The sequence below is a fragment of the Lutra lutra genome, chromosome 15, assembly GCF_902655055.1.
Source record: "Lutra lutra chromosome 15, mLutLut1.2, whole genome shotgun sequence".
NCBI classification, from domain to species: Eukaryota; Metazoa; Chordata; class Mammalia; order Carnivora; family Mustelidae; genus Lutra; species Lutra lutra.
This window is the reverse complement of record NC_062292.1, coordinates 29166271-29179247: the sequence shown is the minus strand read 5'-3', so window position 1 is coordinate 29179247 and position 12977 is coordinate 29166271. Positions and strand designations below refer to the sequence as shown.

The window sequence follows — 12977 nt, the reverse complement described above, 5'->3', positions numbered from 1 at the left end:
TAAAGAGAACACAGATTTTAGATGACAAGCACGTTGTTTAGTAGGCCCACCCTTATTTGGGGGCATCCGAAATCACAACTGTGTTCTCCAAACCAGAAACAACAAAACTCATGGATGGCCTATGGAGGTGCCCTGTCCAATGCAGTACTAGCCACATATAACCTTGTAAATTTCAACTAATGAGAATAAAATAAAATTTAAAATTCTGTTCCTCCGTCACTCTAGCCACATCTGGAAGAGTTCCGCAGCCCCAGGTGCTTCGAGGCTAACCCTCCTGGACATTATAAAATCGAGTATGTCCCTCGAACAGAAAATTCTACTGCAACTTCACTCTGATCTAGAACAAATTTATTTATTTTTTAAAGATTTTATTTATTTTATTTGACAGACAAAGATTACAAGTAGGCAGAGAGGCAGGCAGAGAGAGAGAGAGAGAGGAGGAAGCAGGCTCCCTGCTGAGCAGAGAGGATGCCGGGCTCAACCCCAGAACCCTGGAATCAAGACCTGAGTCGAAGGGAGAGACTTTTTAACCCACTGAGCCACCCAGGCGCCCCTGGTCTAGAACAAATTTAAAACACAAACTCTTTTCACCAGTTTGTTAACTTGAACTTTTCACTTTGTAACACATTAAGGATACAAGACCCCACAGAAAAAACAGAGTTGGCGGTATGTATCTCCATTTTAAGGGTGTCTATCTGCCTCCAGCTTCCACAGTTGGGATTTAGCCATGATTGAGACTTTTGTTCTGTTACTCTAAGACTCTCCTAGAAGATAGGCACCCATAAACCGAATAGTGAGTGTGGATCAGGACCCTTCTGTAATTAACTCAAATACCTGCCTTCTTCCATACTTCATACAACACTGCAAATTACAGAATTTTGCCCTGCCGTGCGTAAACTACGGAATTGGTGCTTGCACTTACTAAACACCGGTGAGTGTGCAGGTCAGAGGCGGCGGGATGAGTAAACACCGTCAAGGCAGGCAATCTCAGGGGTGGGTGTCAGGAAGGGCACCGTGTGACCATGCTGAGATGCTCTCAGCCATGCAGAAAGGTACCCCCGTGATTCTGAAGGCACCAACACACACCAGGAAGTCTGCGGGCTGGGGGCTACCTGCACACTGGGGCGCCCAGCCTGGATCCCCCTGGAAAGGTCCACAGCCACCTGTGGTCCCAGGGGAAGGGGCCGGCCCTTTGACACGGAAACACTTCCAGGGGTGGACACACCTGAGGGGGGTGGGGGGAGGACAGCGGGGATCCCGAGTGCCTGCAGAGGCAGGAGCCACGAAAGGACGCGACCCCGGGACCCGGCAGCCCCTCCCTAGCCCCCGCCCCGCGCGGCCCCGGCCGGGCGGGTTACATAACCCTGCCCGGCGTCCCTCCGCGCCGGGCGAGCAGGGCAGGCGGCGCGGACGGCCCCCGCGGTCCCGGGGCCGCTCCTCCCCCACCCGGCCAGGGGCCCGAGTCGGGCCGGGACAGCGGCCCCCGCGTCCGCCGGGCGCGCGCCGGGCCCCCAGGCTTTCGGCTTCCGGCCCCGGCGCTCACACCACCCCAGAAACCAGCACACAGACACCATAACAAAGGCGGCGACGCGGCGGCAACCCCGGGGTGGGAGCACCGGGGGAGCGCGGCGGGGCTGGCAGCCGGCCCGCTCGCCCGGCGGAGGGCACGGCAGCCCGTCCCGGCCGGCGCAGCCCGGGGGCGGGCGGTCGGCAGGAGGCGGGGGGCGCTTTGAGGTGCTACTCACTCTCGTCAGGCAACTGGTCGAGCTCCGCCATCTTGAACGAGCCGCGCCGCTTTTTCAAAGGCTGCCCGCCGCAGTGCATTGTGGGGCGGAGACTGTCTTTGCGAGGGAGGTTCGAATGCGGAGCTCGCTGCCCGCGGCGCCGCGCCGCTGCCGCCGCGGCGGGCTGAGGCGGCCGGGCTCCGCCCGCGGCCGCCGGGGAGGGGGTGCGGCCCGGAGGGCCTGGGGCCGCGCCCCGCGCCCTGGCCCCCGCCCCCCCCACGCGCCCCGGCCGGCCGCCGGCCAGAGGGAGGCGGAGGAGGCCGCGCCGCCAGGCCCACGCCGGAGCGCGCGGAGAGAGCCCGAGGCCCGCCCGGCAGTCCGGGGCTCGCCGCCGGCGCTGCGGCTGCGGCGGGGAGGGGATGAGGGGGTGGAGAGGACGCGGGGGCGCGGCGGGCGGAGGCGCGGCGGGCGGGCGGCACCTGTGGGCCCGGCCGGCGCTTTTCCGGCGCGTCCGGCCCTCCCCGCCGCGGGGAGCCTGCAGGAGGGCCCCGGTCGGGTCACCCGCCTTGGGCCAGTCGGCCGGCTGCCGGGCAGCCGCTGTGCTTGCCGCAGGACCTCGCGGCGGGCGGGGAGGGCACTGCCGGCCCGGCGCCCGGAGTCAGCGGCGGGGCGGCGGGACCCCTGCCCCAGGCAGTCCGGGAGCACCGATGCCAGCTCGTCCCGCTGCGGGAGAGATGGCACCGTCCGTGATAAAGCCACCGTAGCTTGTCAACAGTTCGTGTAACAGACGCTAGTGAGCCCTGAGCCTTCCCCTCCGGGAATTCAGGGGGTCTCGGGGAGAGTGAGGCCAGGACAAAGCAACACAGGTGAATTCCGGGGACTAGAAGCGCGGTCGGGGCCAGGCTCAGCGCTGGGGCTTGCTGAGCGCACTGGAGCCGTGGAGCAACCGGGTTCTGTTTTGTACTGTTACTCAGAACCCGGCTTGTTCAGATGCAGCCGGCTTGCATCTGTGTCCTAACGAAAATGTGGGCGGTGGATTGCGGTGCCCCGAGAGGGCGGTCCTGGAGACACGTATGGTTGCTGGCGGAGAAGTTCCTTGGGGTGGGCAGGCGAAAGAAGGGGAGACACGTCTGCACCTGCCCAGGCCTGGTTGAATGCAGGTTTGCTTCTCCTCCTTTAAAAAAAAGAATTTTAGAGAGAGCGCACCAACGGGAGGGGTAGAGGGAGAGAATCTCAAGCAGACTCTGCGCTGAGTGAAAAGGCCGATGTAGGGCTGGTTGCGGGGCTCGATCTCACCACCGGGAGATCACCACCTGAGCCCCAAACAGGAGTCAGGTTTCGCTTAACTTACCGGGCCACCCAAGGCCCCTCGCAGGGTTATTTCTTAAATCTCTGCGCTTCACATTCTCACATACTAAGTACGAAGAATCACAGCGGATTTTGAGGATTCTATAAATTGGTAAATGGACAGGCCTCATACTAGTTTTGCGCATACGATTTGGCTCAAACGTCCGCTATTTGCTTCCACCACTTTGCAATGGGGTGGGGTGGGGGTCTCACTGTTGCCGACAGCTGCCAGCTTCTGCCTGGGAAACAGACCACTTCTGAGGTAGGAAGGGGAGCGGTGTGGTGAAAAGTTCAATTTTACAAAGTAACCTCTACTTCACTAATTTAACCCCTCCCGTGCCATCTAGACACATTCTGATCTACCTTCCAAGAGGCCAAAAACAATTCATCCCTGTTGTCAGCAGGTGGGAGTAAGTCCTACCAGTTTTGAGAGAAGTTCCAGAAAAGGTCCACTCAGAGAATGGAAAATAGAGGGCTGGGGTAAGTCAAGTGGCAAAGTTGCCCATGGTCAAGGTATCATTAGACCAAAGCAAACCAGCTTGTGTCCTAATGCAGATTTCACATGTAACAGCAGGTGTGCTGTTTAAGTAATTTTAGGCTCTTTTTCTGATAATCTGTATTTTATGTTTTGTTGCTTTTTAAACTTTATTATTATTATTTTTTTAATTCCAGTATAGTTAGCACAGTGTAATATTAGGCGGACAACTGAGTGATTCAACACTTCCGTCCATCACCTGGTGCTCATCACGGACAGGTGCACTCTTTAATGCCCATCATATGTTTCCCTCATTCCCCACTCACCTCCTCTGTAGTGACTGTCAGTGTGTTCTCTGGAGTTCAGAATCTGTTTCTTTTTCTTTTCTTTTTTTTTTTTTTTTAAGATTTTATTTATTTATTTGACAGAGAGAGAGATCACAAGTACGCAGAGAGGCAGGCAGAGAGAGGGGGAAGCAGGCTCCCTGTTGAGTAGAGAGCCCGATTTGGGGCTCGATCCCAGGACCCTGAGATCATGACCTGAGCTGAAGGCAGAGGCTTAACTCACTGAGCCACCCAGGCACCCCTCAGAATCTATTTCTTGGTTTGTCTTTTTTTCTCCTTTGTTTGTTTTGTTTCTTTTTCTTTCTTTCTAAGATTTTATGTATTTATTTGACAGAGACACAGCAAGAGAGGGAACACAAGCAGGGGAAGTAGGAGAGGGAGAAGCAGGCTTCCCACTGAGCAGGGAGCCCGATGAGGGGGGCTCGATCCCAGGACCCTGGGATCATGACCTGAGTCGAAAGCAGACACTTAACCGACTGAGCCACCCAGGCGCCTCTTGTTTATTTGTTTCTTAAAGTCCACATACGAGTGAAAGCATATAGTATTTGTCTTTCTCTGACTGACCTATTTCACTTAGCATAATATGCCCTAGGTCCATCTGTGTTGTTGCAAATGGCAAGATTTCATTCTTTTTTATGGCTGAATAATAATACGCCATATATATGTATATATATATATATATCACACATGGGAATGGATATATTGTATGGGCTGCTTCCATACTTTGGCTATTATAGATGCTGCTGTAAACCTTGGGGGTGTATGTGTCCCTTTGAATTAGTGCTCTTGTATTCTTTGGGTAAATACCCAGGAATGCGATTACTGGGTGGTAGGCTAGTTCTATTTTAACTTTTTTTTTTTTTTTTTTTCTATTTTAACTTTTTGAGGAACCTCCGTACTCTCTTCCACAGTGGCTGCACCAGCTTGCATTCTCACCAGCCATGCACAACAGTTCCCCTTTCTCCACATCCTGGCCAACACCTGTTGTTTCTTGTCTTGTTGATTTTAGCCATTCTGACAGGCATGAGGTGATCAATCGCTCGTTGTGGTTTTGATCTGTGTTTCCCGGATGATGAGTGATGCTGAGCATCTTTTCATGTGTCTGTGGGCCATCTGGGTGTCTTCTTTGGAGAAATGTCTGTTCGTGTCTTCTGCCCATTTTAATAGGATTACTTTGGGGTGTCGCGTTGTGTGACTTTATATATTTTGGATACTAACCCTTTATTCTCTATTATTTGCAAATATCTTCTCCCATTCAGTAGCTTGTCTTTTAGTTTTGTTGATCATTTCCTTTCTCTGAAGAAGCTTTTTATTTTGATGAAGCCCCAGTAGTTTATTTTGCTTTTATTTTCCTTGTCTCTGGAGACCTATGTAGAAGAACATTGCTATGACTGATGTCAGAGACATTACTCCCTGTGTTCTCTTCTAGCAGTTTTATGGTTTCAGGTCTCACAATTAGGTCTTGAATCCATTTTGAGTCTTTTTTTGTGTATGGTATAGGAGAGTTGTCTAGACTCCTTCTTCTGCATGTAGCTGCCCAGTTTTCCCAGCACCATTTACTGAAGAGATTGTCTTTTCCCCATCGGATATTTTTTCCTGCTTTGTCAAAGATTAGTTGACCATAGAGCTGTGGGTCCATCCCTGGGTTTTCTGTTCTGTTGCACTGATCTCTGTGTCTGTTTTTGTGCCCATACCATACTGTCTAGATCACTACAGCTCTGTGATAAAACATGAAGTCCAGAATCGTGATGCCTCCAGCTTTGCTTTTCCAAGGTTGCTTCACTCTTTGGGGTCTTTCATGGTTCCACACAAATTTTAGGATTGTTTGTCCTAGTTCTATGAAAAATGCTGTTGGTATTTTTTTTTTTTAAAGATTTTATTTATTTATTTGACAGAGATCACAAGTAGATGGAGAGGCAGGCAGAGAGAGAGAGAGAGAGAGAGAGGGAAGCAGGCTCCCTGCCGAGCAGAGAGCCCGATGCGGGCCTGGATCCCAGGACCCTGAGATCATGACCTGAGCCGAAGGCAGCGGCTTAACCCACTGAGCCACCCAGGCGCCCATGCTGTTGGTATTTTGATAAGGATTTCAGTAAATGTGTAGATTGCCTTGGGTAGTAGAGACATTTTCCACAGTATTTGTTCTTTTAGTCCATGAGCATGGAGTATCTTTTTTTCTGTCCTCTTCAGTGTCTTTCATCAGTGTTCTATAGTTTTCAGAGTACAGGGCTTTTACCTCTTTGGTTAGGTTTACTCCTAGGTACCTTATTATTTTTGCTGCAATTGTAAATGGGATTGTTTTCTTCCTTTCTCTTTCTGCTGCTTCTTTATTAGTGTCCAGAAATGCAACAGATTTCTGCACATTGATTTTATATCCTGTGACTTTACTGAATTTATCAACTGAAGCAGTTTTTGGGTAGCGTCTTTCAAGTTTTCTAATAGATTATTGATAATCTGCATTTTATTTTACTTTTTTAATTTTTAAAGATTTTATTTATTTGACAGAGAGAGATCACGAGTAGGCAAAGAGGGGGAAACAGGCTCCTGCTGAGCAGAGAGCCTGATGGAGGTGCTCGGTCCCAGGACCCTAAGATCATGACCTGGGCCAAAGGCAGAGGCCTAACCCACAGCGCCACCCAGGTGCCCTGATAATCTGCATTTTATTTTATTTTATTTTATTTTAAAGATTTTATTTCTTTATTTGCCAGAGAGAGCGAGCGAGCACAGGCAGGCCGAGTGGCAGCAGAGGCAGAGGGAGAAGCAGGCTCCCCGCCGAGCAAGGAGCCCGATGTGGGACTCAATCCCAGGACGCTGGGATCATGACCTGAGCCAAAGGCAGCTGCTTAACCAACTGAGCCACCCAGGCATCCCGATAATCTGCATTTTAAACTAAAACCCTAAATGAGTCTACTCACAGTCTGAAGCCTGAAGCTGTCTCCCAGCCCCATAGCTACCATGTATTAACTGTGAGACTGCAAGCAAGCCACTAAACTCTCTTCATTGAGCTGCTTTATTGGATATTTATGAGAGAGAGTTTAAGTCATTGGTTACTCGATTCTCCCAACAACCTGAAAACTTGTTCAAGGACAACATTGACCAGGTGAGGGAATCAGAAACCTGAGCCCCTCTCCCTGCCTCATTTCTGCCTCTGTGGTGTGACAGTAACACATCCATCACCAGACCCTTAAATTGTGTATTCCAATTTAAAATGAAATAAATAAAAAATTTAAAATAAAATAAAATGACATATAAGAGGGGCACCTGGGTGACTCAGTTGATTAAGCGTCTGCTCTTGTTTCCGCTCAGGTCATAATCTGTGTTGTGGGAGCGAGCCCTGGGTTGGGCTCCATGCTGAGCATGGCGCCTGCTTGAGATGCGCTCTCTCTCTTCCTCCATGCCCTTCTCCCACTCTCCTATTCCCTTTCTTTCAAAAAAAATAATAAATAAATAAATAAATAAAAAGGGAGGGGGGAGGGAAATTCTCAAATATGCTGCAACATGGATGAACTTTGAAGACATTCTGCTGAATAAATAAGCCAGTCACAAACAGACAAATACTGTACAGATTTCACTTACATGAGGTATGTAGAGTAGTCACATTGATAGGGAGAGAAAACAGAACAGGGTTCCCAGGGGTCGTTAGTGTGTGGTGGGTGCTGAGTTTCCGTTTGGAACAATGAAAGGGTTCTGGAGATGGATGGCAGTCGTGGCCGCAGGGTAGTGTGAACGTACATAATGCCACCAAACCCCACTCTTAAAACTGGTTAAAACAGGGACACCTGCTGGCTCAGTCAGTGGAACGTGCAACTCGTCCTCTCGGGGGTTGTAAGTTCAAGCCCCACGTTCAGTGTTGAGATGACTCAAATTTTTTTTAAATGGCTAAAATGGTAAATCGTATATTATATATATTCTACCACAGTAAAAAAAAATGCCATGTTGCACCAACAGTACACACAGTATGATTCCACTTACACATATATATGTGTAAACTAAAATCCGGAACAAAACCTACCCAACAGTAGCTATCCCTGGGTAGTGTCTGTTTTAGTTTCTTTATATCTGCATTTATCACTTTTCTACAGTAAAATTTTTACATTTTTAAAAGATTTATTTATTTTAGGGCGCCTGGGTGGCTCAGTGGGTTAAGCCCCTGCCTTCGGCTCAGGTCATGATCTCAGGGTCCTGGGATCGAGTCCCACATCGGGCTCTCTGCTCGGCAGGAAGCCTGCTTCCCTCTCTCTCTCTCTCTGCCTGCCTCTCCGTCTACTTGTGATCTCTCTCTGTCAAATAAATAAAATCTTAAAAAAAAAAAAAAGATTTATTTATTTTAAAAAAGATTTTATTTATTTGACACAGAGAGAGAGAGATCACAAGTAGGCAGAGAGGCAGGCAGAGAGAGGGGGGAAGCAGGCTCCCTTCAGAGCAGAGAGCCCGATGCAGGGCTCGATCCCAGGACCCTGAGATCATGACCTGAGCCAAAGGCAGAGGCTTAACCCACCGAGCCACCCAGACTCCCCAAGATTTATTTATTTTAGAGAGCACAGAGGAGAGGGGCAGATGGAGAATGAGTGAGAGAGGATCCCAAGCAGACTCCCCACTGAGCGTGGAGCCCAAAGCAGGGCTCGATCCCACACGCCTGAGATCACAACCTGAGCCGAAACCAAGAGTCAGATGCCCAACCCACTGCACCACCCAGACACCCCTAAAATTTTTATTTTATAATAAAAGCAGCTATTTTTTATTATTTTATTATTTTATTATTTTTTTAAGCTTTATTTATTTGACAGAGAGAAATCACAAGTAGGCAGAGAGGCAGGCAGAGAGAGGGGGGGAAGCAGGCTCCCCGCTGAGCAGAGAGCCCGATGCGGGGCTCAATCCCAGGACCCCGGAATCACGACCCGAGCAGAAGGCAGAAGCTTAACCCACTGAGCCACCCAGGCGCCCCAGCAGCTATTTTTTTAAAAAACTATGTTCGTATAACAATATTCTTCAGAAAGGAAGTACTAATACTTACTACAACACAGATGAACCTTAAAATCATGCTGAGTGAAAGAAGCCAGTCACAAGAGACCACATATTGTATAATTCCTTTTATAGGAAATGTCCAGAATAAGCAAGTAGAGACAGAAAGTAGATCATGGGTTGGCTGGGGTCTGGGGCGGGTGTGTGGGATTGCTAAGGGGTATAAGGTTTCTTTTGGGAGTGATGAAAATGTTCTAAAATTGACTGACTGTAGTGATGTTTGCACAGCTCTACTAAAAACCATTGAATAGAAAATTTCAAATAGGTGACACGTGTGGTATATGAATTATATCTCAATAAAGCTGTTAGAAGAAAGACCGTATTTTCAGACTTTTGGGGCTTTGTCTCAATTGGAAACCTTTGTTGTTGTTTTTTGAGATTTATTTATTTGGTAGAAAGCACAAACGGGGATGGCAGGCAGAGGGAGAGGGAGAAGTTGGCTCCCTGCTGCTGAGCAGGGAGCCCGATGAAGAACTTGATCCCAGGATCCTAGGATTATGACCTGAGCCGAAGGCAGACACCTAACGGACTGAGCCACCCAGGTGCTCCCATTGAAAACCTTTGGGAGTCACTTTTTACAGAATGCTTTTCTAAGCCACTTAATGAAAATGCAAAGCCAAAGACCTCCGCTGGGCAATTTTCAATGATAACAGCAAACCAAAGATCAAAGAAAAGACAAAACAATATCCAAATGCTTTCCTTCCCACTCTGTCTTTTCTCGCCAAGCATGCTACTATTTACTATTTTGCAAACTAAACTGGAAAGAGAAGCCACCTCTCCCGTTGGAACCAAGTGACTACAGGAAGATGCAAATTGAATTCTTGGGAGGTCCTGTTTCTTTAGAATGACCCCTTGGAGGATCATCAAATACCTGTTTCTCCTGAGACCCAGGTCAGGTATCCTTTGGTTCAAACAAAATGAAACAAAGCAGAAGGCATCATTAAACCAATTTCAGGGGGCTCCAGTGAGACGTAAACCTCCCAGCACGTGAAACCAGCTCCCTGCCCGCTTCCTGTCTCCCCTTTCCCTGGGTTGTACCCAGAAGGAACTAAACATTGCCTGTTGTACTTCTGATACAATTGAGGAACGAGTTCTAAAGACTATGCTTAGCAGAATTCACTGGTGTCCTGCAGATGACTCAGGGAGGCCTCTGTTCTTCGGTTTGTGGAACGAACGGAGCCAGAACTGAGGAAGAACAACACTTCCTTGAAGAATAGTAGCAACATCTTTCACCAGATACCTTGTGTAACGAACTATGAAAAAGTTATGATAGGTTATCCTATGGGAGGGAAAGTAGAAAGACCTATCCCCACCCCCCACATACATGAACAGTCACAGTTCAGAATTTCCCACCTGAACTGGGGGACACCGATGAGGGGAGCCCAGGAGACACGTCTACCCAAGGAGGAGCTCCTCTGTCAGCAGAGCCTCCCAGATGGAAGGAGTGGACGGCTCCATAGAGTGACTTTGGGATTCTCACCCAGAAAAACTGCCCCTTCGGAACCCATATGCATCCACAGGATGTAAGGAAACACTTGATCAGTGAAGAAACCAAACAAGACAACTCGAGTAGATACTTGGTTTCTGGTGAGCTTACCTTTTCCAGAATGCGTCAGGACTCTGCTTTGCTTGTGCATACCCCTGTTCACTCCTGAGTGAATACAGACTGTGTCCGTTAGTCACTGTACCCCGGGTAGAGACTTGCTCTCCAGTTAGCAGGTGAGTCAGACAGTCCTCGGTTTATTGATACAGTAAAATGAAGATTTCTGCCTGGGTTTTTGGCAATTCAGCGCTGAGGGCTTTTGGTAGGTATTTCTAGTGGAATTAAGTAAAACCATGTTGTAATACATTTGATTACCCTCTTAGGAGAACATTATTCTCTCCGTGCAGGCTCAGGGCCAGGGCTTCTCCAGCGTCTGCCCACCCGGCCTCTCCAGCAGAACAGCCGGATTCCTGACAACAAGCAGGAAGCTGGAATGGCCATTCTCTTGGTTAAAGGGAGCCATGGGTCAGCTCAGGTGCCCGATGAGCGGAGGGCACACTGGGGGGCCTGGTTACCTGGGGGCCATCAGTGTAACTGACTACCACAGTGCCTTGGACAGATAAGTGACTTTACCTCTCCAGGCCTCAATCCCTTGTGTTAAATGACAGTTACATTGTAACCTACTTGATCAGATTGTAACGCACATGGAGAGAAATAGCCAGTCCAGAGCAAAGCTGGCCGAATGGTCTTAAAATGATCTCCTTGGTCTTTTTGTTAGTTTGTTTTAATTTTTTTTTAAGATTTTTTTTATTTATTTGACAGAGAGAGACACAGCGAGAGAGGGAACACAAGCAGGGGGAATGGAAGAGGGAGAAACAGGCTCTCCGCCGAGCAGGGAGCCCAACGTGGGGCTTGATCCCAGGACCCTGGGATCATGACCTGAGCCAAAGGCAGACACTTAATGACTGCGCCACCCAGGTGCCCCAGTTTGTTTTAATTTTTTTAAAGATTGATTTATTGGGCCGCCTGGGGGGCTCAGTTAGTTAAGCATCTGCCTTCAGCTCAGATATTCCCGGAATCCTGGGATCGAGCCCTGCATCGGGCTCCCTGCTCAGCAGGGAGTCAGCTTCTCCCTCTCCCTCTACCTGCTGCTCCTCTGGATCTCTCTGTTTCTCAAATAAATAACATCTCTTTTTTAAAAAATAAATAAATAATAAAGATTTATTTATGTATTAGCACACACAAGGGACGGGCAGAGGGGGAGAGAATCTGAAGGAGACTCCACACTGAGCGTGGAGCCCAGCGTGGGGCTTGATTTCAGGTACCTGAGATCATGACTAGAGCTGAAATCAAGGGTCAGACACAGTCAACTGAGCCACCCCCGTGCCCCAAAGGTGGTGGATTTTTAAAAAATGTCTTCCAAAAGAGCAAGATGCAGAATTTATACTTACAGTAGGGTTACACCCAAAACATGTTATATAGAAAACAGACCAGAAAGAAATGTACCAAAATGTTAATAGCAGGGGCACCTGGGTGGCTCGGTGGGTTAAAGCCTCTGCCTTCAGCTCAGGTCATGATCCCAGGGTCCTGGGATCGAGCCCCACATCCGGCTCTCTGCTCAGCAGAAAGCCTGCTCCCCGCTCTCTCTCTGCCTGCTTCTCTGCCTACTTGTGATCCCTCTTTCTGTCAAATAAATAAAATCTTAAAAAAAAAAATGTTGGGCACCTGGGTCGCTCAGTGGGTTAGGCCGCTGCCTTCGGCTCAGGTCATGGTCTCAGGGTCCTGGGATCGAGTCCCGCATCGGGTTCTCTGCTCGGCGGAGATCCTGCTTCCCTCCCCCCTCTCTCTCTGCCTGCCTCTCCATCTACTTGTGATCTCTCTCTGTCAGATAAATAAAATCTTTAAAAAAAATGTTAATAGCAGCTTCCTTTAGTTATTTGGTCATTATTTCATAATTACTGGTTATTTTTTTTTCCTTTTTTCTGACCCATTCACTTTTAAGCCTTAGAGGGCCTGTATGCCTGTGGTAGTGGTTATTTTGCACGTGTGTAATGATGAGTAGTTACCATTTACAGAATGACCACTACCAACTAGTCTCCAGTTAATACTACCTGCACTTTTCTCCCTTATTCTCACAACCTGCTGAGAGAAGCACCATGATTATCCCTCATTTTACTAACGTTACAGGTGTTTAGGGAACTTTCCAGAATCACACAGCCAATAAGCTGGTGTCCCAGCTCCAGAATGATGGTGGCAGGCCCAGTCCGTCCACAGGAGGAGCACCAAGCTTCACAAAGGCTCCCTCAACAAAGCTTCTACATGGTGCCCGTTCATTCGTTTAAAAATATAGAAACCGCTAATATTGAAAAGAATGGCACAAGGATATTGTTAGTTACTCCCACCTTCTTCATACAGTTCTCTGTTTGAATGGAATATGTTGCCTTTTTCAAATTAAAAATAATCACACATCAAATTTGACTGCTTTGATAGTGCACTTGTCTCCAGATCATGATAGGAATTACTTGGACTGTAACAACTGCCAGGTATCCACGACTGAGAACTCATGTCATCGAGCCTCTGTGCGT

General features: G+C 48.7%; 1 protein-coding gene across 2 annotated transcripts in view; it reads right to left on the bottom strand.

Annotated features, from left to right (window-relative positions):
• LIN9 (lin-9 DREAM MuvB core complex component) overlaps positions 1-1995 on the bottom strand; it is a 68243-nt gene extending 66248 nt beyond the window's left edge. The window contains exon 1 of one of the 2 annotated variants that reach the window (XM_047705373.1): positions 1746-1995. In XM_047705373.1, coding sequence (XP_047561329.1) covers positions 1746-1824 — 79 coding nt within the window. In that variant the 5' untranslated portion in view covers positions 1825-1995. The remainder of the gene's footprint in view (positions 1-1745) is intronic. The other variant, XM_047705374.1, reaches the window with a different exon arrangement.
• Positions 1996-12977: the final 10982 nt, after the last annotated feature.